This window comes from Condylura cristata, unplaced genomic scaffold, assembly GCF_000260355.1.
Source record: "Condylura cristata isolate star-nosed mole 26May11 unplaced genomic scaffold, ConCri1.0 scaffold00001, whole genome shotgun sequence".
NCBI lineage: Eukaryota > Metazoa > Chordata > Mammalia > Eulipotyphla > Talpidae > Condylura > Condylura cristata.
In genome coordinates this window covers 6,238,410-6,261,475 of record NW_004567102.1, presented here as the reverse complement: position 1 = coordinate 6,261,475, position 23,066 = coordinate 6,238,410, and the positions used below count along the sequence as shown (strand labels likewise).

Sequence of the window (23,066 nt, the reverse complement as noted above, 5' to 3'; positions counted from 1 at the left end):
GTGTCCCCTTTGATGTCCCTGCCAAATACCATTTGCTCTCATTCACTGAGTAGCCTGACATCATCTGGGTCCTTTTCAGCACCATGACCTCTAAGTTCCTTGACCCTGACCTCACCATTTTTGACAACCTTCTCAACTCCACTCCGTCTCTTCACTTCCTTCCTGATTTAATATAGTTTCATCGATTTCTCCACTTGCCTAGCAAAACCCAGCTCTGGATGAACACAAATGTTCTTATTATAACAACTTCTGAACAATACTGAGACCATCAGAGTTGACCACGGTTTCCCTCCACAGGATTCTCAAAGTTGGCAATCACTATCTGTCCCCTCATTAATTTTTTCTCCTACCTCTGTTACACTCCTTAAAGCTGCCCTTCAACACCTTACTTTTGAGATCACTTCAGCTCCCTCAAAAAGAAAATAGGAAGATTCAGATGAAAATGCCCTTGACTTCTTGCAACCAAACTTACAAAATCATTTATATCTTATACTCATTCTTACTTTATTACTCTTGTTAATGGATGAGGTGTCCCTCTACTGGGGGAGATCTGAAGTTGGAGCGGATCCCTCTACTTGGAACCATCGTCCTCCTGCATCTTTTATTCCCTTCCTGGTATCTTTAGTTTGTTTCCCTCTCTGTTTCTCTCTCTCTCTCTCATACACACATGCACACACACACACACACATACACATATACATATCTGGCTCTTACTCTTTGTCCCTTACCATGTGTTGCATATACTCAGCCAGTACTATCTGGTTTTTTTTAAAGATTTATTTATTTATACAAACTTCGTTGATTGCCCTATTCTGCTCCCTACTCTATCTCTGGTGAATCCTCTCACTACTCCTGTATCTCTGGCTGACACGAGCTATGCAACCTCTGTTGTCAGACACGGTCCGGATGGAGGGGAATTGCTCTGAAAAATCAGACTTTCCACGCTAACCTATGTTAAAACCTCCCTTTTTTGTATAACCATAATATCAAAATATTCTGAGCAACTTTCAGCTTACAATTGGACTGCCTAGGCCGCACAAGGCCTCCCTGCCTTGACAAGTAAGCACTGCACCAGGGTGAAAAATTCCCTTGAAGTCAAGTGACTTGACTACTGACTGATAAATAACACAAAAGGGCTGTTTTTGCAAAGTCTCTCTCAGATAACCCAAATCTTATCATTCTATTATCTCACCTAGCCTTCTATTCGCCTTTTTAAGAATTACTCAAACTTCCTATTGTTTGGCCTTTAGATGTGGAAATTCATCCAGGTTGCCTGTTTTGAAACTGATCAAGTTTTCCACCTGCTACACCTTAAAGGAATCCACAAAAGTCTTCTTGCTAGTTTTTCAGGATTCTACTATGTAGTCTTTAGATAAGAAAATTCACCTATGTCTCCTATTCAGAGATTTGATTAGCAAGGAATTTCCTCTTCTGTCTCCCAGGATGATTCAGGCAGAAAAACAAAAACCCATTAAGTAGTAGATAAGGTTTAAGGGACTTCTATCTTAATTGATCTCCACTATAGTAATATTAGTCATAAACTTTGTGCACCTATGTACCTGTTTTTAACCTTAATTGATTTTAGAATGTTATATCTCAGCTAAAGGGCAACCACCCTAAACTGTTCTTAGAGAAAAAAGATGATTGTAATCTCTCAGCCCAGTTCGTGTGCTGATGTCATCCCACTGCTTGCTCGTAATATATAAAATAAACCTCTGCTGAAGGCAGAGCAGGAAGACTTGCACCCAACTCCAACTCCCGTGTCTTCCTCGCCCCCCTTTCCCCTTTTTCTCCTTCTCCCCTTTTTAGGAATCTCTGCTCGCCGACGCCTTTCCACCTTAGGGTCCTGCCTGTCTTGCCTCCAGACACCTCAATAGTTGGAGCTGGTCTCCGACATCTGGCCTATACTCCAGTTCTGTATGCATAAATAAATAATTCTTATTTTTTTTAAAGAAAATTATAAGGTAGGGTCCTCTCTGGTGGCCTAGGGATTAGGTCTCAGCACCATCACCACTATGGCCTGCGTTCCATCCCCAACCAGGGAGCTAATCCACATGGCACAGCAGACCTCTCCTGTCTGCCTGTTGCTCCCCTCAGCAGTGTATGTCAGTAGATCTACCTGTTCACCTCCCTACTCTGTCTCTGGTGAATCCTGTCACTCCTGTATCTCTGGCCTACACACAAAAAAAGTAAGAAAACCACAAAGAAGAGAAATGTTTATTGCATTGTACTGTATTTATTGATGTTGTTAAGCTAATGTTGTCTGTTCATAAGACAATCAAGGGACCTGTGTGGGTCAAGGGCCATTTGCATAGTCAAGGAGGATGATCTGGAGAAATAAACTTCAATGCAGTGATGAGCTGACCAGGTTATAAGGGACTAAAGGGTTGGTGATTTAGTCTCGTGCACAGGCTAAATCATAAGGGTTGCATCTAAGCCATTCAGACACAAAGGCAGCGAGAACAGATATTCACTCTGGAGTCACTTCTAAAGTGTCCACTGTCCTACTGGTCTATGATTTGGGGTGGCTGTTACTCAGATTGAGGTCCATTTGCCTGGATTCCTGCAGGCTAGGAATAGCTGTGATTCAGTGGTGGGACCTGCTGGAATTTCTCTGAAATTAGAAGTCTCCCAGTCCTGTCCAGTCCTGAAGTTCTGTTAACACTTGGTGCACTTTTTCACCCAACAAACATTAGGCTTTTGTAACTATTCTGAAGACTAGCACTACTCACTAATGGCACTGCTTTGAGTGCAGGCACATGGCCAAGAGGTGGTAGATGATTTTTACAGTAACAAAAGATAACAGGACAAGAATGATCCATCCCCTTGCTTCAGGAAAAAAAAAATCTCTGAAAAATCTTGATTTATATCAGTGAATAAATAATAAGTTGTCACTGGTGTGTGCTCTAACAGACTGGTATGGGCTGTCAAGAGAAAAGAAAAAAATACCAGGAAAAAGTAGCACAGTGTGGCATCCAAATGACATCAAGTTCCAGATTGAGCTAAACACATGGGAAAGAATAATACTGCATGGCCCAATCTAATATAGAGGTGTGAGACTGGAAAGCACCTTCAGCTGATGCCTGTGTCATTAGCAGCACCTGTGAGTCGTACCTCACATCAAATGGCAAAGTGTGGTTAGCAATTAATAAGTTCCTGATGACAGGTAATGTCCCTGTGTGATGCCAGGCTCACTGCGACTCAGTCTTATGGCACACACACACACACAAAACACACATACACACACCCCACCACCCAGAATCCAAATCATGGGTGCATTATGTTCTAAAATGGTACAGAGAATAAGAGACCCCTGAAAAACACGGTCATAAATAACATGTGAATATGGGTACCAGTGACTGCTGGGAAAACCCAGTGGGGCGTAAAGTGTCTCTAGGACTTGAATAGCCTGCTGAGGGGCAAGACCAGGCATTGTCAAAAGCTGCACCATTGAACGATGATGACAGGGGCCTGGATCCAGAGAGTGCGTGCATCATTAAATTGAATGGCCACGTGGTTGAGTTCATCTATTGCTACAGAAATGATCGGGAAGGGGACAGAAAGCACTAGTCTAGCTCCACGTGGTTGACTCAGCCTCTTCAAGTAAGACAAAGTACTAGCCCCCGCTAAGGTGACACAGCAGTGTTACAAACAGCGCGAATTCCAACCTGGCCCACCCCAGGGAGAACTGGGCCTGTGACCTGTCCTTGCCGCAGTATGGACCTCAAAGTCACCTCAGCCTGCAGATCATCACTGGAGGTGATGGGAAACACACATCAGATGGTATCAGAAGCCATGGAAATTAGGAGACTATAACATAAATGGCCAGACACTTTCAAGCGTCTTATAGTTTGGTCAAGTTTGCCCATTTACACTTATAAAGAAATTATGGTTTCTTTGCAAACTGCACCTATTTTAGTTAAATATAGTATTTGTTTTTTCTTTTAAAGCTAGATTTACTAGATATAGCATTTTTTAAAAAGATTTATTTATTTATGCATGTAAGAGTTTTGGTGTAGTCCAGAGGTACAGGGGCTGAGAGGATTCACCAGAGACAGAGTGGGGAGCAGAACAGACTAATTGACTGAAACACACTGCTGAGGGGAGCAGTGGGTGAGACAGGAAAAGTCTGCTGTGCCATATGGATCACCTTCCTGGCCGGAGATGGAACTCATGCTGCAGTGGCAGCAGATAGTAGCTGAACTTTAACTCCGTTAGGTTTATTATTATTATTGTTATTATTATTATTAAAAACCCTTTCCTTAAATGTTTTGAGCCAAAGAAAGAAATTATTTCATCAAATGGCACCGGGAGATACATTCTTGCTGAGTAATAAATTGTGGATGTCAGGTAGTAGCCAGGGAGGCTTCCTTTTGAAAGGACTTTATTTGCTTGCATGCTGCCTATGAACCTGTGTGGCCTTGCTGTCATCTTTAGGTTTTCCAAATCTGACCAGGATACAGAACAGAAACTCATTTGTCTGTCATGTCAAGAGAAGGAAAAGGAAGCAGGGGAGTGTTTAGTGTTTAGGGAGAGTTCACCCCCCCACCAGCTCTTCCATGCTACAAACAGAAAGCAGGGTAGGTAAGGGTATGTGGATGCTTGTGCACAAAAGATAGGCTGCCTGGATGATCCAGAATTGCCAAAGCCATGAAGACTCATGAGAGAAAGAATTTAAGTCTGAACAGTAACGAAAAGAGAAAGGATTAGTATTGTTAAGTAAAGACAAGAAGTTAACTGAAATGGGTATCGGTAGTTGTATTTCTTTAAAAATTGCTCTGAAATACCGGATGGTTTCACTCGTAGCAGGAGTATAATGGTCCAGGTGGAAAATAACAAAAATAATGAACAACCATATACCAGAGACACTTTGTGGGGGTGGAGTGGGGAATGGGATCAAAAACGGGGTGGGGGAGAGAAATGCACGGGATTATGGTGATGGCACATGGGTGACTTGGTGATGGGAAACCCGTGGGGGTTACAATTGAGATGGAAAAAAAAATGTACAAAATGATGTAAAAATAAACTTTTGTAATTAAAAAAAATTGCTCTGACTTATCACACTGCTTAACAAATAGTAACAAAGATTAGTTCATATGAATACTTAGCTATGTAAAGTCACATGGTGAATGAGAAAAACACATAGAAATTCTGTTGTGTAGATGACTTAGTCATACTGTCTATGGAAAGTCAGGGATCAATGACTCCACTCCCTTGGTTTTCAAGCATCAAAAATACCACCTCACACTAAAAAAAATTGCTGGTCCTTGCCCCTCTCTTGAACTCCCAGTCTGTCAATACACCTCCCGCCTGGATGTCTTGCCAACTCTAGCTGATAATCCAGGACTCTTGGTCTTTCTTCCCACTTGTCTGTACCTTACCTGCAGCCCCAACCACCGTCACTCCTTGCAATGATCCCCAGGGTGATATTCCGTGTACACTCCCTCTCCTCTGCTCATTGGGTCCTGTCAGTCTCACTGCTCTGGACCTCCTTATCCCAGCTGCCCTCTACCTGCTTCTGGCAAAGTTGCCTCATCTTTGGTGATTCCCATTACTTTTTTTTTTTTTAAAAAATAATATAATAGTTTATTTTTACATCATTTTGTATATTTTTCCATTTCAGTTGTAATCCCCGTGGGCTTCCTGTCATCAAATCACCTGTGTGCCATCACCATAGTCCCGTGCACTTCCCTCCCCCCCTCCCCATTTTTGATCCCATTCCCCACTCCACCCCCGCAAAATGTCTCTGGTATATGGCTGTTCATCATCATTATTATTTTCTCGCCTGGTCCTTTATACTCCTGCTATGAGTGAAACCATCGCTACTTTTCTTTTTCTTTCTGGCTTATCTCATTAAGCATGATCTTTTCTAGCTCCATGCATATTGCTGCAAAAGGCATGTATTGGTTTTTTGTTTGTTTGTTTTTGTTGCTGAGTAATATTCCATTGTGTATATGTACCACATCTTAATCCAGTCATCCACTTTGGGGCATTTGGATTCCCATTATTTTATTACACAGTTCAAACTCCACTGTAGACTTAACATTCAAGTCTCACTCCCCACACCCTTTGCCCCTGCTTCCTGCGTTCAAACTCTGCCGCTCTCCTTTTCTGGAACCGCCTTGTCTTTGCTCAGGCCTCTGCCTGGAAAATCCTTTTCAAGTGTCCCAGTCTCTGCAAACCCTGCCTATTGCTTCCAGTGGGAAGCTCTCCCAAGCCCTGTCTCAGCCGAATTCATTTCCCTTTTTCTCTGTATTAGTGTGGTACTTAGTTCTCACTCTGGTAAAACACTTATCACATTACGCTCAAGTTGCTGATGTGTCTGTCCTATCAACCAGATTATGGGCTCCTTTAGGGCAAGAATCAGGTTTCAAGTCTCTCTCTTTTGAAAGTACCTAGAAGATGGGGTTGGCAAAGGGAAGGCAGTTAAACAATCCTAATTAAGTTAAATGTTATTTCTTCAGGTTTCCAGCCAGGAATTACCTGGTGACAACTTACTCAAATTGAGGGTTAATAAGGAGGAAGAGACCAAAAGTAGACATACAAAATCTGAAAACCATAAAAAAAAAAAATCCTTCCTATATTCAGTGGAAATTTTGGTGGAAAAAAAATAAAGAAAAGCCAGAAGGGTGGTCAATTCCAAATTTACAACCTAATGACATAACAATATACTTGTAACTTGGTGTATATTTATAAAAAAATATCATGGCTACTGGTTTAGAGTTAGAAAACTGTAAGGCATTGAAAATGCATGAAGTGAATGAGTGTATGTACACAGAGGACAATGAAATGTGTAATTTTAAGGTGCATTATTTATGAAGTATTATCTATACCAACAAAAGTATGCACATGGAGTGTACAGCTCCATACATTCTCATCAAGGGAATAACAACAGTCATGTAACCAAAATTCAGATGAAGAAATGGAACACTCAGAACTCCATCCCCGACAGCTTCCCCCACAACCTGTGAGCTTTTATAATCACTGTACCCTCTTCCCCCCTTCCTGAGGGATAACCACTGTCCTGGTTTGTAACTCTACCATTTGTTTGTTTTTATACTTTGTGTAAATGGAATAATGTAGTCTACATACATTATCAGTACATTGTCTATATATAGTGCAGTGTTTTCTGTTTGCCTGCCTTTATACATTATTCTGAGATTAAACCACATTGCTTTATGTAGCAATCATATATCCTAAATCTTTAATTGTGAATGTTTCTTAAATTGTATTTCAAATGGAGTTAGATGAGGCTACACTTCAAAGAACCCAACATTCCTTCATTTTGGCCATGAATTTCTTGAAGGAAAACAATCCAGTAAGCTAAGACAAGAAGTATTTGTATTTCTAAATCTTATGAACTCTACAATATGCAGCCAGTAACGCACTCAGAAAATATTTCTAGAGTGAAGGAATAAGTAAATTAAATCACAACACAGTTTTTCAGGAAAACAAGAAAACAAATCCTAAGGGAGACAAGCTCCCCAAATTTCACTGAATAAAACATTTGTCATGTGGCCATTTTAAAAATCTGTCTAATTTTCTGAACCCAAGAAATATTTTTTGTGAATTTGGGTGCTTCATTTTTGTCATTATTGTAAACATTAAAAAAAATAAGCTTTGAACAATGAAATATGACCTCACTGTGAGAACAGCCCATATCAAACAAACAAACAAAAACAACAGAGAGAAGTGCTGGTGAAAATGTGCAGTGAGAGGAATCCTCTTACACTGGTGGGAATGTAGACTGGTCCAGCCCATATGGAGGTTCCTCAAAAGACTTAAAATGGGTCTACCATATGACCCAGCAATCCCACCCTAGCAATAAGAACACAAAAACACTAATTTGAAAGGACACTGCATTCCCATGGTTAAAGCAGTAATGTTTGCAATAGCCACGATATGTAAATAAACTGATTGTTCAAAAACAGATAACTGTATCAAGATGTGAATGGGCTCTCCCTGGCGGCACAAGCAATTTTGATCCCCAGCCAGGGAAGTGACCACATGGTCTAGCAGACCTCTCCTGCCTTGCCCACTGCTCCCCCTCAGCAGTATACCTCATCAGTCTGCCTATTCTGCTCCCCACTCTGACTCTGGTGAAACCTCTCACACCCCACATATCTGGCCTGTACCCCAGTTATGTATGCATGAATAAATAAATCTTTAAAAAAAAAAGATGTGGCATACACACACACACACACACACACACAATGGAATACTACTCAGCAATCAAAAAGTCAAACCCATGTTGCTCATGGCAACATGGATGGAGCTGGAAGTGAAATAAGTGATTATCCTAAATGAAATAAGCCAGGAGGAGAAAGTTAAATATCAGGTGGTTTTATTTATTTGTGGAATATAGAGAAACCAAACAAAGAATCAAATAAAGACAAATTTTAAAACTGACCCTTGAAAGCAGTCCATAGATCTGAGTATTGAGAAGGGAAGGGAAAGAGAAGGGGAAAAAACAAAGGGAAAGCATAAAAGAGTGGGAGACAATGGGTGTTTTGGTGGTGGGAGAACACTGTGACCACACCTAAGAGGAGAAATCCTATAATTGTGAAAAAATCAACAAGGAGGTAAAATAATGGTACTTCATTAAATAGACATATATTTTAAAAAGTAAGATCTGATAAAAAAAATTTTTTTAACTATTTCACACGCCTTAACCATCGGCTGGTTGTTTGCTACTGTGGGTGAGGAGAAAGTGGAAGGTTGTGGCCACACATTATAGAAACAACTGGTAGAAAGAATTTCAGCTTCACTTTGTGAAACAAATACAGAAGGGTCATCTGTGCTCTCCTCCCTCTTAAAGAGCAAGCTGGACTTCCCTATCGTCTTACTAGCACACTCTTCCCTTACGATGCGATTGTCTAGTCACACAGAGGCCAAATTTGCTACTCTCCTATGAGCACCTACCTTGGGGATTAAAGAAACCAGTCATCCAGAACACATTGGGTCTCCCTTCAAATATCCAAGTAGAAAACTGAGCATTTCTTTCCAAAAGTTCAGTAAACCAGAAGCCCAGTGTGGATGAATCCCAAGACACTCGCTTCCAGATCTGAGGTATACGAGCGTCATACATGTTGTCCAGGGCATCTCTCAAGTTCTGCAGAAGATGAGGCAAAAGGTGTGAATAAGAAAAATCAACCAAAGAGGAAAATGACTACTGAGATGCTGTCAGCTCACCTCACTCATAATGATTGTCCCTTCAATTGCCAGTTTTAGATCACTCAGGCTACTGCGTAGGATTGAGATGACTCTCTGCATTCGGTCGATTTCTTGTCTAAGAAATATGTTCATTGAATTAAGATGGCCCATCTTTATCAAACGAGCTTTCACCTAAAACAAAGTACACAATATAATAGAGTTTTAAAATCATATGTCACTTCTCTTCCAATAACCTTTCCTTTGTCTATTCTTTTTCTTCCTCCAGTTGTCTCCACCAGGCCAAATGAACTCTAAAATATCTCTTGCAGAACCAAACTTGCCATTAAATTCTCCATTTCCCAGTCTTCAAAAACTCCTGTTCAACTAAAATGATTTTTATTTCCTACTGATTGTACTTAGTTGATAATTGGAAATGTACTTTAAAGAGCTGAAATAAAAGTGTGCCTCTTTTCCCTTTCAAATGAGTGTCAACGAAATATTCTTTTGCAATCCAACCTTTCTAAGAGGACAATTTGAAATAGTTTTTCCCTAACGCTCACCAAGTTGTCATTAGAAATGTCATGGAAAGTTAATCCAGCCCAAATCTTTACAGAACAGTAACCAATGAATGCGATTAGGTGAAGTCTCCTGAGATCATTGTTGCCTGGGGGAGGGCAGCAAAAGAGCACCTTCCACAATCTAAACACTGAAAATATTTGACTTTGGGGGGGGGAGCCTTTAAGTACCTGTCATTTGTTCCTTTTGGTATATATCCTTTATTGACCATTTTGAAGAACTCAATATAAAAATTCAGGTGGTGGGAACAATAAAACATAACAATTATTCAAAAATTAGTATGTATACATATTTCAAGTTAGTGACATGTGCCCAAAGAAAAGATTGTGCAACTGGCAGGAACTGACAAAGAGACCAGAACTTTCCACTGGCCACATTTGAAGAGATGCGGGCATCAGAAAAGCAAGAACAGACACAGGGGGCATCCGTCAGTGAGAGAGAGAAAGATGAAGAAAAGGAGCAGTGTTGTAAAACTAAACAGCCTGGAGGGGCTACCCATGTTGGAAGAGCAAGTGATGGTGAAATCACCGTCAAATATGCTGGTGGAGGTCCCTACGACATCTGCGTGTCAACCTCCCAGCAGTCTCCCAAGTACCCAAGAGGAGCTTATATTCTTTTTTTTTTTAAGACTATTTATTCATGCTTACAGAAATGGGGTACAGGCCAGATTTGTGCTGGGTGAGAGGATTCACCAGAGACAGAATGGGAAGCAGAACAGGCAGATTGACAAAGTACACTGCTGAGGGGAGCAGCGGGAGGTTTCAGGAGAGGGTCTGCCATGCCGTGTGTGTCAGCTCCCCGGCCGGGGATTGAACTCATGTTTCAGTGGCTTCTGAGGGCTTGTTAATGCTGTGCTTTAACCGGTTGTGCCACCAGGGAGAGCCCAGGAGCTTATATTCGTGAAGTTTCCACTACCCCATTCTCATCTCCATGCTGAGCCTTCAACACCCACTGACTGCAGAGCACATCTATCATGCTTCGAAAATCATGGCTACTCTGTGGAAATTCACTCTCAAGAAAAAGGGAAATTAATGGAAATATATTTGCAATCCCCATTAGTGGGAAATTAAGGTATTGGCTACAATGTAGATCAATAACTCAGGTACCTTTTAGCAGGCTAACAGTCCCAAACAAATTGCTTTGCCCTACTTTCAGTTTTAAAAGAGAAATTTAATTTTCAACAGAGGTGTGCTTAGGAGAAACTTAATTCAAAAATGTAAATTTAGTTCAGATTTTATTTTGAGTATGGTTATTGCTCCAGCCTAAAATAGTCTTTTTAGGAATAAAATGAAAGATATACTGTAGATTTGTATAGGATTTTCATTATGTTCCTGGGACCAGGTAGGAGCCATTTGGCTCCATTTTTACTATGGAAGTCAATGATATAATTAAATTTCAATTTACAAAATTCACCTCACAGTCACATTTTCAAGAACACATGTAATATATAGACACACACACACACACACACACACACAGGAACACTAAAAAGTAAGTGGTCTTGGAGGAGGAGGCAGTTCTAGATGTTTCTTAGCACACTCCTCCCACACAGCAATCTATACAGGGAACCCCTCCCTCAGCTCCTGTAGGTCATTGCCAGAACAGGCTGTGATGAAGCCTGTTAGCTTCACAACCCTGTCAGCTCACATTATCCCAAGGTCTTGAAACCTTTCAACACCACCCTTGTGGTCTAATCATACCAAGTTAAGTTTCATCTGCCTGTTTTTTCAATTTTTGAAGGTTTTCTCAATTTTTGAAGGCAGGTGTTAAGCCTCATCTATCTCCTGAAGTCCACATACAATGAACCACTGAAAATACATACTTAGAATATTTATCCGTTAATAATACTTTCTCCTATTGCAAGGGTACTTTTTCATAGGTGAGAATACTCATTCCCTGCTAAAACTAAGATCAAAGGTTCTAGAATCAGGTCTGTGTTCCAGGGCTTGTTGTAGTACTTCTCGGCTCAGCATTGGCTTGGACTAACCTGGGGCTGGTTGACATAGTAAGTGTCAAGCCCCAGTCTGGGGCTTGGGCAGGGCTCAGGCAGGGCTCTGAGCATCAGCAGAGAGCCATGGAAGCTGAGAACAGGAGAGGGGAGCTCTGGCGGGGAGGCCAAGTCAGAGGACCTCTTCCAGAACACCCCGAACAACCAGAAATTTTGCCACAATTAAAGATTTATTAAGATCAGCAGTTTTTAAAGTATGGGCCAGGACCTTGCAAAACCCAAGAGATCCTTTTAGGAGACTTTTCATAGTAATACTAAGATTTATATGACTTTTTTACTCTTCTTCATTCAGGAGTGTACAATGCCTTACAGAGGCTACATGGCATGTGACATCACAGCAGAATGAATGTGGGCAAGATGAGAATCCAAGTGGCTTCCATTAAAAACAAACATTAAAGAGACTTGGAGGGAAAAAAGCAAAATAATAACACTCACTATAATTTTTTTGTCTTGGAAAATATGCCCACATTTTTTTTTAAATGTTTATTTATGCAGAGCTGGGGTACGAGCCAGAGGTGCAGGGGAGGTGCACCTCTGGTGTCTCACCAGAGACAGAGTGGGGAGCAGAACAGGCAGATTCACTGAAATACACTGCTGAGGGGAGCAGCGGGCGGGTCAGGAGAGGTCTGCTATGCCATGTGGATCACCTCTGGGGCCAGGGATCGAACTTGCACTAAAACAGCTGTGGCCAATTTGCAGTGCTGAGTCCTAACCTGTTGCGCCACCAGGGAGAGCCTGGAAAATGTGCTCACTTTTAAAAATAGAAATGTTACTATGTCAACATATAACAGGCTTATTCTTTATAATAAATTAATATTTTTTTCATTTTCCAGTTTATATTTCTAATAATATATTAAATGTCCACCCACATACACAAAAATTATTTGGGTTCCTTCAACATTTTTTTAAGGCTCTTGATTTTTTTTTTTTAATTTGTGAAAAACTGAGCTAGATTAACAAATAAGCATCTGGGGAGGTTTGAGAAGTAGAAACCATTGTCATCCAAACTGGTGAGTGAGCTTATAAATGACTTGCTTTCTTATCACCTGGCTGAGAGGGCTGAAGGAATGATAAGGATGGGAGCAGGAGAATAAAAAAGAAGCAATAAGTTTAAAGAGTGGACACAGCAGGCGTGGTAGAGAGGCTTCCAATCAGGAGGAGTAAGTTTCTGGGGGACCCAAAGCCAGAGGAATCCAGATATGGGAGAAGGGACAAGACAGGAAATGAAAAAGAAAATGGAGTAGACAGGGAAAGAGGAGTAAGGTGTCCCAATAACGTAGACTGTAATTTGCAAGATGCTTGGGAAAAGGTAAGGAGAAAAAGACAAAAAGAATAAGAGAAACTGAAAAGGAAGAAGGAATGAGCATGGAGAAAAAGGGAAGAAAGCATGCAGTCTCAGGACTGGCCCAGCTCCTCAAAGCTGCTAGGAACCCCCAGGGAAGGGCCCCCACTTACCTCATGGGGAATGTAGTCAGGAGGAAGTTTGCTCAGCATATCTTCAGACAGTCTGTACACGATGGCTTCCCTGGTCTCCCCCACGCCACCTCCACTCTCTTTGGGTTGAATATTGGTAATTGTTTCGAGAACAGCGGAAGCAGTGTTACTCTGATACCTGATTTTAAAAGAGTGAACTGCTTAAAACATAGTAGGGAAATGTACCTTGGGAAATCATTACCAAAATTAAAGTGAAATGATAGAACCACTTAAGTTAAATCTAACTGAGAAAAGTATAAACAAAAAACCCCAGCAGGAATGAAAAAAACTAGTGATCCATTCTACTGCCTCCTAACAGGACAGCAAGAACATCACAAGAATCAAGCGCTCTCTGTTGTCAGGGAGAGAGATTCCACAAATGTACTCGATAACTCAAAGAGGAGCATCAGTCCAGCTCATGGCTAACCTAAACACCTCTCACTAGAGATTGAACACCTTTTTTTCTTTTCCACTTGTGGGCAGGTCATAAGAATCTGCCATCCTAAGACAATCCGCTCCATCAAAGAGGACCATTCACATGTTCACTCAATTATAAATTATTAAACATATATTTGGCCTTTTCTATTTTGTTTTCTACTTTCCCACTGGTTTCATGGTTTCCATGATTGTTGGTGTCTATCTGATTCACCTGTCTAAATGCATCACCTGTCGTTAAAATCCAGATATCTGATAAAGATTTACTATGTACCAAGCACTGAGTGAAAGGCTAGGATATGATCATGAGCAGGATTCTTTCTTTAGTATCTTCTTTTTGGGGAGGAGGGGACATTGATCAATATGACTGGAATCTGTTTTGTGGAGGAAAAGAATAGTATGCTTTAAGGGAGTATCTGTCTGTCTCTTTCTCACTCTGTTGGTTTGACTATATGCACTGAGGTCCATGAACATAGTATGCTTAAATTGGCTGGGTCTGGACACACAAATGTGTGTGTGTGTGCGTGCATGTTGGAATCCATCTTACTACTAGGTCAGAAAAGATCTCTCTTGAAATGTCATATGCAGTCTGAAACCTGTCATGAGGGCAGGCAGGCCAAGAAAAAGTGGTGGAGTAGAAGGAAGAAAGGGTATTCAGATGAAAGGTAAGGCTTGAAGGTGAGAACACTTCAGTGCTGCCTTGAGGATCAGAGACAAGGTTAGTGAGGTTGAAGAGGATGATGGTGTAATGATGGCGAGGATGGAGATGAGGCAGGGCCCAGACTAAGCAGGAACATGTGGGCTATTTGAAGTATTTTGAGCACTATCCTAAAACAATGGTAAAGTACTAAAGACTTTCTAAATTGAGGTGTGGTGTGATATAATTTAAATTTTTCTCTTCTGAACTCGTAATTTACCACATATAAACATCACAAAAATTAGATTGGGGTTATTGTTTTGTTTCAATGCTAAGTTTTGTCTCTTTTCCATATGTCAATTACATTTACATCTTCTTGCATAGATGTTAGAGGCAAGTCTAAAAGGAATTTAACAAATGCTTGAGATTAGTGACTTGCTTTTTTTGGTGTTATTTCCACAGACATAAAGTAAGTCTTTGTAATAAGGCAATCTGTATCAAAAATTCAAATGTACTTTTTTTTTTTAATGTAGGAATCTTTAAAAAGAGAATCAGACATCTCCATTTGCAACAGTAAGGTGCAGTTGTTACCCTGAAAAACTCCTGAAGTTAAGTTAAAATGATGGATAAAATATAAGAACCATCTTTTATAATATGTTGCTGAGCTAATAAGAAATGAAGAAAATCTCTATATTCTGTCAAACACAATACAGAATGAAAGACTGGATCCAGAGAAATAAGCCAAATTTTACCTTGGGCTATCAGGTAACCCCTGGTGTTTTGAGTTTCTCTTTGGATGGTATGATGAGAGAAGGAAATCCTACATCCAGGGCAGGAAGATTAATAGTAATCTACATAAATGTGGGACCCTGCCCTCAGTATCAAGGTCAACTAGAAATAGCCTACCTACTAGAAGGGGATGGTAGGTAAATTGAGTGCAGAAGGGGGAATCTATCCTGACAATACTTCTTTCACAATGTTGGTGACATTAATTATCATTTACTTGGGTTAACTCAAATTAACAATTTATTTCCTTCCAGGGTGGTCCCAAGAAGTCCCAGATAGCACCTGGTAGAAGTAAACACAGATCTTCCCTGGAACAACATGCTTCAATGCAGGTTTCAAATAATTCAGTAGTTAATTTCTAATAGACATGGTTCACAGTCAAAAGTCCAAGTCAACAGTCAGGTACTATGGCCAAAGTCAATAGAACCAACAGAAAGCTGAACCAGACCTGAAGAGATCTCAGTGACTTTTCAGGGGCACATCCATAAAACATTTTTTTTTTTTTTTACTACAGGGAAGAATAAAGAGGGTGATCATAATGATAGAAGACAGGAAGTTATAAACATGAATAACATATCTGAGAAAGAGCCAAAGAGAATTTCTGGAAATAGAAATTAGTTGACACTCAAAATATATTGTTTCTTTATTATTGCTGTTATCTGAAATTACAATAACAAAACAACTGGCTTAAAACAATGCAGATTATATTATTTTATATTTATTAAGTCTGACATAGGCATCCCTTGCTGGGTTAAAATCAAAGGTACCTATAATGCAAGATTCATTTTGTGGAAGGTCTGTTTCTTTGCTCATTTGAGCTGTTGGCAAAATTCACTTTCTTACAGTAATAGGACTAAGGTCTCCAACCTCTCACTGGGAGTCCACTGAAGGCTCTCCCCAACCTTTAAAGGGCATCTACATTCCTTGGCTCATAATTCTCTTGCTTTGAATCTTTCCCTCTTGTTCTATTTCACCTCTCTAACCCACCCTTCGGTCTTCCTCTCCCATTTTTATGAAATCTTGTGTTTAAATGGACCCACTATCATAATCCAGGAACATCCCCATCTCAAGGCTCTGTAATGTTGTAGAAAGGCAAAGAGGCTTATGGATAAGTTGCAACATCTAAAAAAAGTTTTAGAAAGATATAAAAGGATGGAAAGAATCTGATAAGATAATGACTGGGAACTGATGAAAGATAGAAATACTCAAGTTCAGAAAACACAGTGAGTCTGAAAATAGGGTAAGCAACAAAATAGAAATCTAAATCAAGACATATCACAATCATAGTGCAGAACACCAAAAACAAAGAGAATACCTTAAAAGCAGTCATGAAAAAACAGATTATGGAGAAAGAAGTAACAATTAGGCTGAAAGGCAAAGCTCAACAGCAACAATGGAATCCAGAAGGAAATAGAATAATGTATTACATGTGCTTGGATAAAACAACTATTAACCTAGACTTGTTTACAAAGCAGAGTTGATAGATGTTTCATCAAAGAAGATATATTATAGCCAATAGTACATGAAAAGATGCTCAATCTCTTTAATTTTTAGGAACATGAAAAGTAAAGCTAAAATGAGATGACAGTTAACACCTACATGAATGGCATAATATATGTTTAAAGATTTATTTATTTATGCATACAGAGCTAGGGTAAAGGTCAGAGGTGCAGGGGTGGTGAGAGGCTTCACCAGAGTTAGAGTGGGAAGCAGGACAGGCAGACCAACAAAGTACACTGCTGAGGGGAGCAGAGGGCTGGTCAGGAGAGGTCTGTCTGCACCATGTGGGTCACCTCCCTGGCACTTCATGCTGAAGTGGCTTTAGCTTCTTAGTGCTGTGCTTTAACCCACTGCACCACCAAGGTGGGTCCTAGTTTAATAATTTTTTAAAAACAGATAGTAACAAGCATGGGCACCACACCTGAACCTTCATACATCATTCTGGAGGGCACTGTTTAAAGTGGTGCAGTTTACTAAAATGTTAAGGATATATTAGCCATATGATTCAGTAGTTATGTTCCTAGTTATCTATCTAAGAGAAATGAAAAGACATATCCATGCTAGGATCTCTTCACAAATACTCATAACTTAAGAATGGAAATAATGCAAATGTCCATTAACTGGTAACTAGGAAAACAAAATGTGGTATATTCTATTTTAGAATACTATTTGGCAATAAAAAGCAATGAAGTATTGATTGCGCTACAACTGGGTTGAGTACCAAAAACATTTTTCTAAGTGAAAAAAATGCATACACAAATTACCACACAGTATGTGGTTCCAATTATATGAAATGTGCAGAAAAGGCAAATTTAAAGAGAAAGTAGTATAGTGTTGCCTGTGCTTGGGAGCAGAGGTGGAGCAGGAAGTCAGAACTGATTATAAATGGGCACAAGGATTCTTTGGGGGGTGATGGAAATGGTCTAAAATTGGACTGTGTCAATAATTGTACAACTCTGTAAACAAAAAATCATTGACTCATCCACTTAAAAATGAATGAATGTATGCTGTTTTTTAGAACAGAAAGCAAAACAGATATTTTTAGGCAAGGAAAAAAAAAAAGTTTATCCACAACAGACCTCCCCTGAAGGAAAGTCTAAAGGATTAACATCAGAAAGGAGGATAATTATCCTGACAGAAGGTTTGAGGTACAAAAAAAGAATAGGTCAGTGAGCAAATAAACACTGTGGTATAGCATAATAATTATATATGTAATTTTGTGGTGATAAAAAGATTAGATAAAATTAAAATACTGAGATGTCAGGAGAGAAGTGACAATAAAAAAGAAAGACAAAAATTCATATTCAACTAAAATTCCAAAAAGAGTAAAAAGAAACAAGACATAGAAATAGTGGTGCAAAAATTGCTTTGACCTATTTTACATTTTATAGTTACATTTTATATGTATTCTTTATATTTTATACAAAGTTCTAACTATACTTATATCTATCCAGTATTTAATAAATCAGCTTTGAAAAGAAATACTCAAATAAGTGTACAAAAATATATGTACAAGATTGTTGATTATAGTGGTTGTAATAAATTCTGGCAAACTCTACAAAAATCTACACAGCTAGTAAAAATAGTGATGTATCCCTGTATTCATTGGTAAGGCGAGGCTATTAAATCGAGATTTTTAAAAATAAAATAGCATTGTACAAAAACCATACAGTACTATCTAGTATTTTTTGGTTGATAATACTGTATGTACAAGCATAGGAAAAAAACAAAACAAAACACCTAGAAGGCCATTTTGATAATGAGATTTCTGTACAGTGAGGTTAGCTGTAATTATCACTTTATGCTTTCTGTCTTCTGTATGATTGATTTTTCTCAATAAGGAAGTATGATCTTTATAATAAAGAGTACTGGTACTATTTCATTTGTAAACTAGAGAAAAGCTAGTTCCCCAGAGGCTAATCCCAGAACAAGCATCACGAGCTTTGCCAAGATGAGTATCAGTGACAAATGTAGTATTATTGAAACACATCTTAAGAACCCTACTCATCTTCCTGGGCCTTGTGCTGGTGCTCACAGAACAAGGATACTGAGAATTAAACCTTTCTATCTCTTACCCCTAGGTACAAATTAAGCAGTCTTTAAAAAAAAAAAAAAATGGTTCCACTAACTAGCAAAACCCCAAGGAGCAGTTCTTAAGTTATCCAGCTTTTCTATCAATGAAATAGTCACAGTTTGTGCAAGAGCGTGGAATTCTATTCAGCTGGACTTTAGTTAGGAAACAAGCTGAAAGATGCAGGAGTAGCTTCTGTTCTTAGCATTTTTATTTGGTTAGCAGGTAGAAGACCACATCCACGTCAGTTCTGCATATGCCATCCACTGCATCCTTTCCAACCGTCCTCACAAAGGTAGATGACCTAGACCTGTCACTGTACTTTATGCAGTGGCCTGACAGTCAGGTAGAGTTGTCATGAGGATCAGACCCAGTTCTGTATGGACCAGAGTTGGGACATTACTTTCAAAAATGTGAATTTCACTACCAGGTTCAGGAATATAAAAGCTGATTTTTTAAAAAAGTAAAATTCATTTTCTATATTTTTATATATAATTTGAAATTTGTGAGCAACCTCATTCAATATTATCAACCAAAAAAAAAAAATACTAAATCATACTGTATGGTTTTTGTTCCATATTGGGGATGTTAGAATATCCCCAAAGGCACTTATTTAGTTGCCTTTTTTTTTATTGAAGTTACAATGTTCTACAACACTATATATGATGGGAGATATAGGTTCACAACTCTTTAGCTACAAGTTGCCACCCCACACCTGCCCCAAAGCACCCACAATCCTCTACCACAATCCATTACCTGCCTCTTCTGCTCCTTACCCCATCATCTCCCTCTCTGGAAGCTTCAGCTCTGCAGTAAGATTTCTAAGGTTTGTTTCTATTTTGTCTGTCCTTTGTTTTGTTATCTGTAATTCCCATGTGAGTAAAATCATCCAGTATTTGTTTTTTCTGGCTTAGCTGGTTTAACAGAACACACCTGACCCCCAGCTCCCTCTCTGTAGTTGCAAGTGGAAAGATTTCATCTTTTAGTATTCTACCATGTAGATATACCACTTCTTGATCCATTCATCTGTCATTAGGCACTTAGGTTGTTCCATAACTTGGCTATTGTAAATAGTACTTACAACAAACATAGGGGTGCCTATATATTCTTTAAGTGTTTTTGTGTTCTTGTGGTAGATACTTAGGAGTGGAATTTCTGAATCATATCATAGTTGTATTTTTAATATTTTGAGAAACTCTAAACTAAACTGTTTTTCCATAGGGGTTGGACCATTCTACATTCCCACCAACAGTGGGAATGTAGCTCCTTTTTTCCAGATCCTTCTCAAAATTTGTTGTTTTGGTCTTTCTATATGAACTATTGTCATAGGTATGAGCTGGTATCTCATTGTGGTTTTGATTTGCATTTCTCTAATGATAAGTGATGCTAAGCATTTTTTTCACTTGCCCCTGAGCACAGTCTATTTAGCTCTTTATGCCCACTTTTTGATTGGGTTGTTTTCTTGTTGAGTTGTAGGAATTCTTTATAGAACTTAGATATTAGTCCTTTGTGGGATGTATGATGTGCAAGTATTTTCTCCCACTCTGTAAGTGTAACTTTTCATTTTCATGATAGCTTATTTTACTGTGTAGAAACATTAGTTTGATGTAGTCCCATTTATTTATTTTTGCTCTTGTTTCCCTTGCTTTTGGAGTCAAGTCCCCAAACATATCTATGAAGTCACTGTCATATTGTGTTTTACCTATTTTTTTGTCCATATATTTTGTGATTTCATGTCTTACATCAAAGTATTTGATCTATTTTGAGTTAATTTCAGTGTATATTGTGAAATGGTGGCCTCTTTTCATTCTTTTGTATGCAGCTGTCCAGTTTTTTCCAAGACTATTTGTTGAGAGCACTTCCCTTTTCCCAATGTATATGTTTGAAGATCCTTTGTCATAAATTAATTATATGTCTAAACAAGGGTATATTTCTGAATTCTCAATTCTATTCCATAGGTCAGTGTATCTATTTTTAGTCCAAGCCATGCTGTTTGAATTATTATAGTTTTGTATTATTGTTTGACATCTAGGTATGTGATACTTCTTTTTTGTTGTTGTTAAGAGTGCTTTGGGTATTCGGCTAATATTTGCTCTTTTTCTTTGAAGGATGCCACTAAAACTTTGATAGAGATTTCACTGACTCTGTATATTGCTTTGGGTAAAGTGGACATGTTAATAATATTAATTCCTGCAATCCATGAGTAGAGAATAACTTTCTACTTCTTTGTGTCTTCTCAGAGACATTTATTTTTAAATTTGAAAAATAAGAATATCAAATACACACACAACTGCACAATGGATTAGAGAAAAAAAATCTTAATAAAATGGCACATAAACCAATGTATTCCTGAAGTGGAGCTAACTCGGTTTTTTTTTTAAGTCATATGAAGTATGTGGAGAATAATATACAGTAACATCATTTAAGTAAGGATAGAGGGCTAGAAGAGAGTTCTTATGTAGATATCATTAGTTTATACAACAGAATCCAGCCAGCAGAGGCAGGCTTTGCAGGTCTGACCAGAAATGACAGCTTTTTCCAGAAGACGGAAAAAGGAGGCTCAATCAATGGAGAATGCCATGACCTGCAAACGAGAAACCACTACACTCTCCTCTAGCCACCTCTGTGCTTACCACAAACCCTCTAAAAGCTACCTAAGTGGTTTCTTCTCTTGTTCAGAGGAAGTGTATGTTGTCTATCCATGAGGTCACACTTAAAAACTACTTTTTGCTGTTGTTTCCAGGTAAATGCATGATATGGAGAAAATAATGGACTGCTTATTTGCTTGAGATTAACAAGTGCGAGACAAATAGAAAAACTCTCAAGGGGAAAACTTATGAAAACAGCTGATGTGACAACAAAATGAAGTCATCAAAAGTTAAGGATCCGCATGTTGTGAAAAACTGTTTTCAGAAATTTAAATTTGTGTTTCATATTGGACCATGATCTCATTTTAGAGTTTGACACAGTAATGACAGAGCAAGTGGGTAAATTTCCATGCGAGAGAAGATGCAGGTGTCACCCTTGCTGAAATACAAGGCAAGTCTGGGAAATGTTAAATTTGTGATTTAATCATGAACTCTATGTCTCCACATTTCCATCAGTAACAAGAGCTCTGTTTCTAAATCAAACATATCCAAAGCCTAGCTTATTAGTTTTATTCTCCCCATCCCTTACCTGAACTAATTTTTGTTTGACATTCTTTAACATCATCAATGTCTTTGTCAGCTGTCCAACCTAGAAATTTCGGAGACAACCTCCTCCTGATGTCACCACCCAGCTCTTTTTGTTTTCCACATTCTGTTGCCATCATTTCTAGCATTCTCTGGAAATTTCTAGTAACTTCCTCCCCACTGTCTTTAGAACATTCCCCAAATCTTTGCATGATGCCCAAATCTTCACAAGCCAGCCTCATCATCTGCATCAACTTCTCTTTAATCTCCTCCCCTCCACTCCACTGTAGGCCCATTGGTTTCCCAAACTTGCCACACTCAACTTCATGGCCCTTGCCTGGTTGATTTGCTTATGTGCTCTAACATGTGTCTTTACTTTTTTGCATTGTGCAGAAGTGTTTTTCTTTTAAATTGTCTATATGTGGGCCTCCCTGGTGGTGCAAGGGATTAAGTTTTAGCACTATCAAGCTATCCACAGGCACTGCAGCACAAATTCAATCCCTGGGCGGGGAAATAACCCATATGGCACAGCAGACCGCTCATGTCTTGCCTGCTGCTCCCCTGAAGCAGTGCATTTCAGTAGATCTGCTGGTTCTGCTCTCCACTCTGTCTCTGGTGAGCCCTCTTAACCCCGCACCTCTAGCCTACACCCCAGTTCTTGCATGCATGCATAAATAAATCTTTTAGAAATCATAAGTAAATTGTCTACATTTAAAGTACACACTTTGATGCTTTGATATATATAAACATCCTCACAGTTGGCCACTTTCCTGCTTTCTTGCACCTGCTCTTCTTGCCCCCCCCTGGGGCTGCAATCACTTCCTCCCCAATTCTTCCCTCTAGCCTGAGAGCCTCCACAAAAACCCCTTAAGGCACAAGAGGTGGCTTGTCTCTCTAGCTTACTTTGACCCCCAGCTGGAATTTATTGCCTCTTTGCCTTTGTTCTCTAGCAATGTATATATCGATTTTAGTGTTCATCATACTGTATTATATAACTTTACCATTCATTTGTTTTCCCTAATAGATGATAAGCCCAAGGGCAAGGATTGTGTCTTACTAATCTTTTCATCCCCAAGTTGGCTAGAGAGTATGTTCTCAATAAATATTTATTTGTTGAAGCCTATCGACATGCGTTTTATTAAAACTAAAATATAAAGGAGAGAAATTCTCTAATATTTTAAGGGAATGAAACTTAATTATATGTTCCTTCTTATAGTAAAAGTAGAGTATACTAGCATTAGTGTTTGTCTATTT

General features: G+C 39.1%; 1 protein-coding gene across 1 annotated transcript in view; it reads right to left on the bottom strand.

The window, feature by feature from the left end:
- DNAH8 (dynein, axonemal, heavy chain 8) overlaps positions 1–23,066 on the bottom strand; it is a 296,367-nt gene that overhangs the window by 7,630 nt on the left and 265,671 nt on the right. Inside the window, exons 88-90 of the mRNA XM_004673443.2 lie at positions 13,193–13,349; positions 9,193–9,345; positions 8,923–9,112 (exon numbers count right to left, since the gene is read on the bottom strand). Of these exons, the coding sequence (XP_004673500.1) occupies positions 8,923–9,112; positions 9,193–9,345; positions 13,193–13,349 (500 nt within the window). The remainder of the gene's footprint in view (positions 1–8,922; positions 9,113–9,192; positions 9,346–13,192; positions 13,350–23,066) is intronic.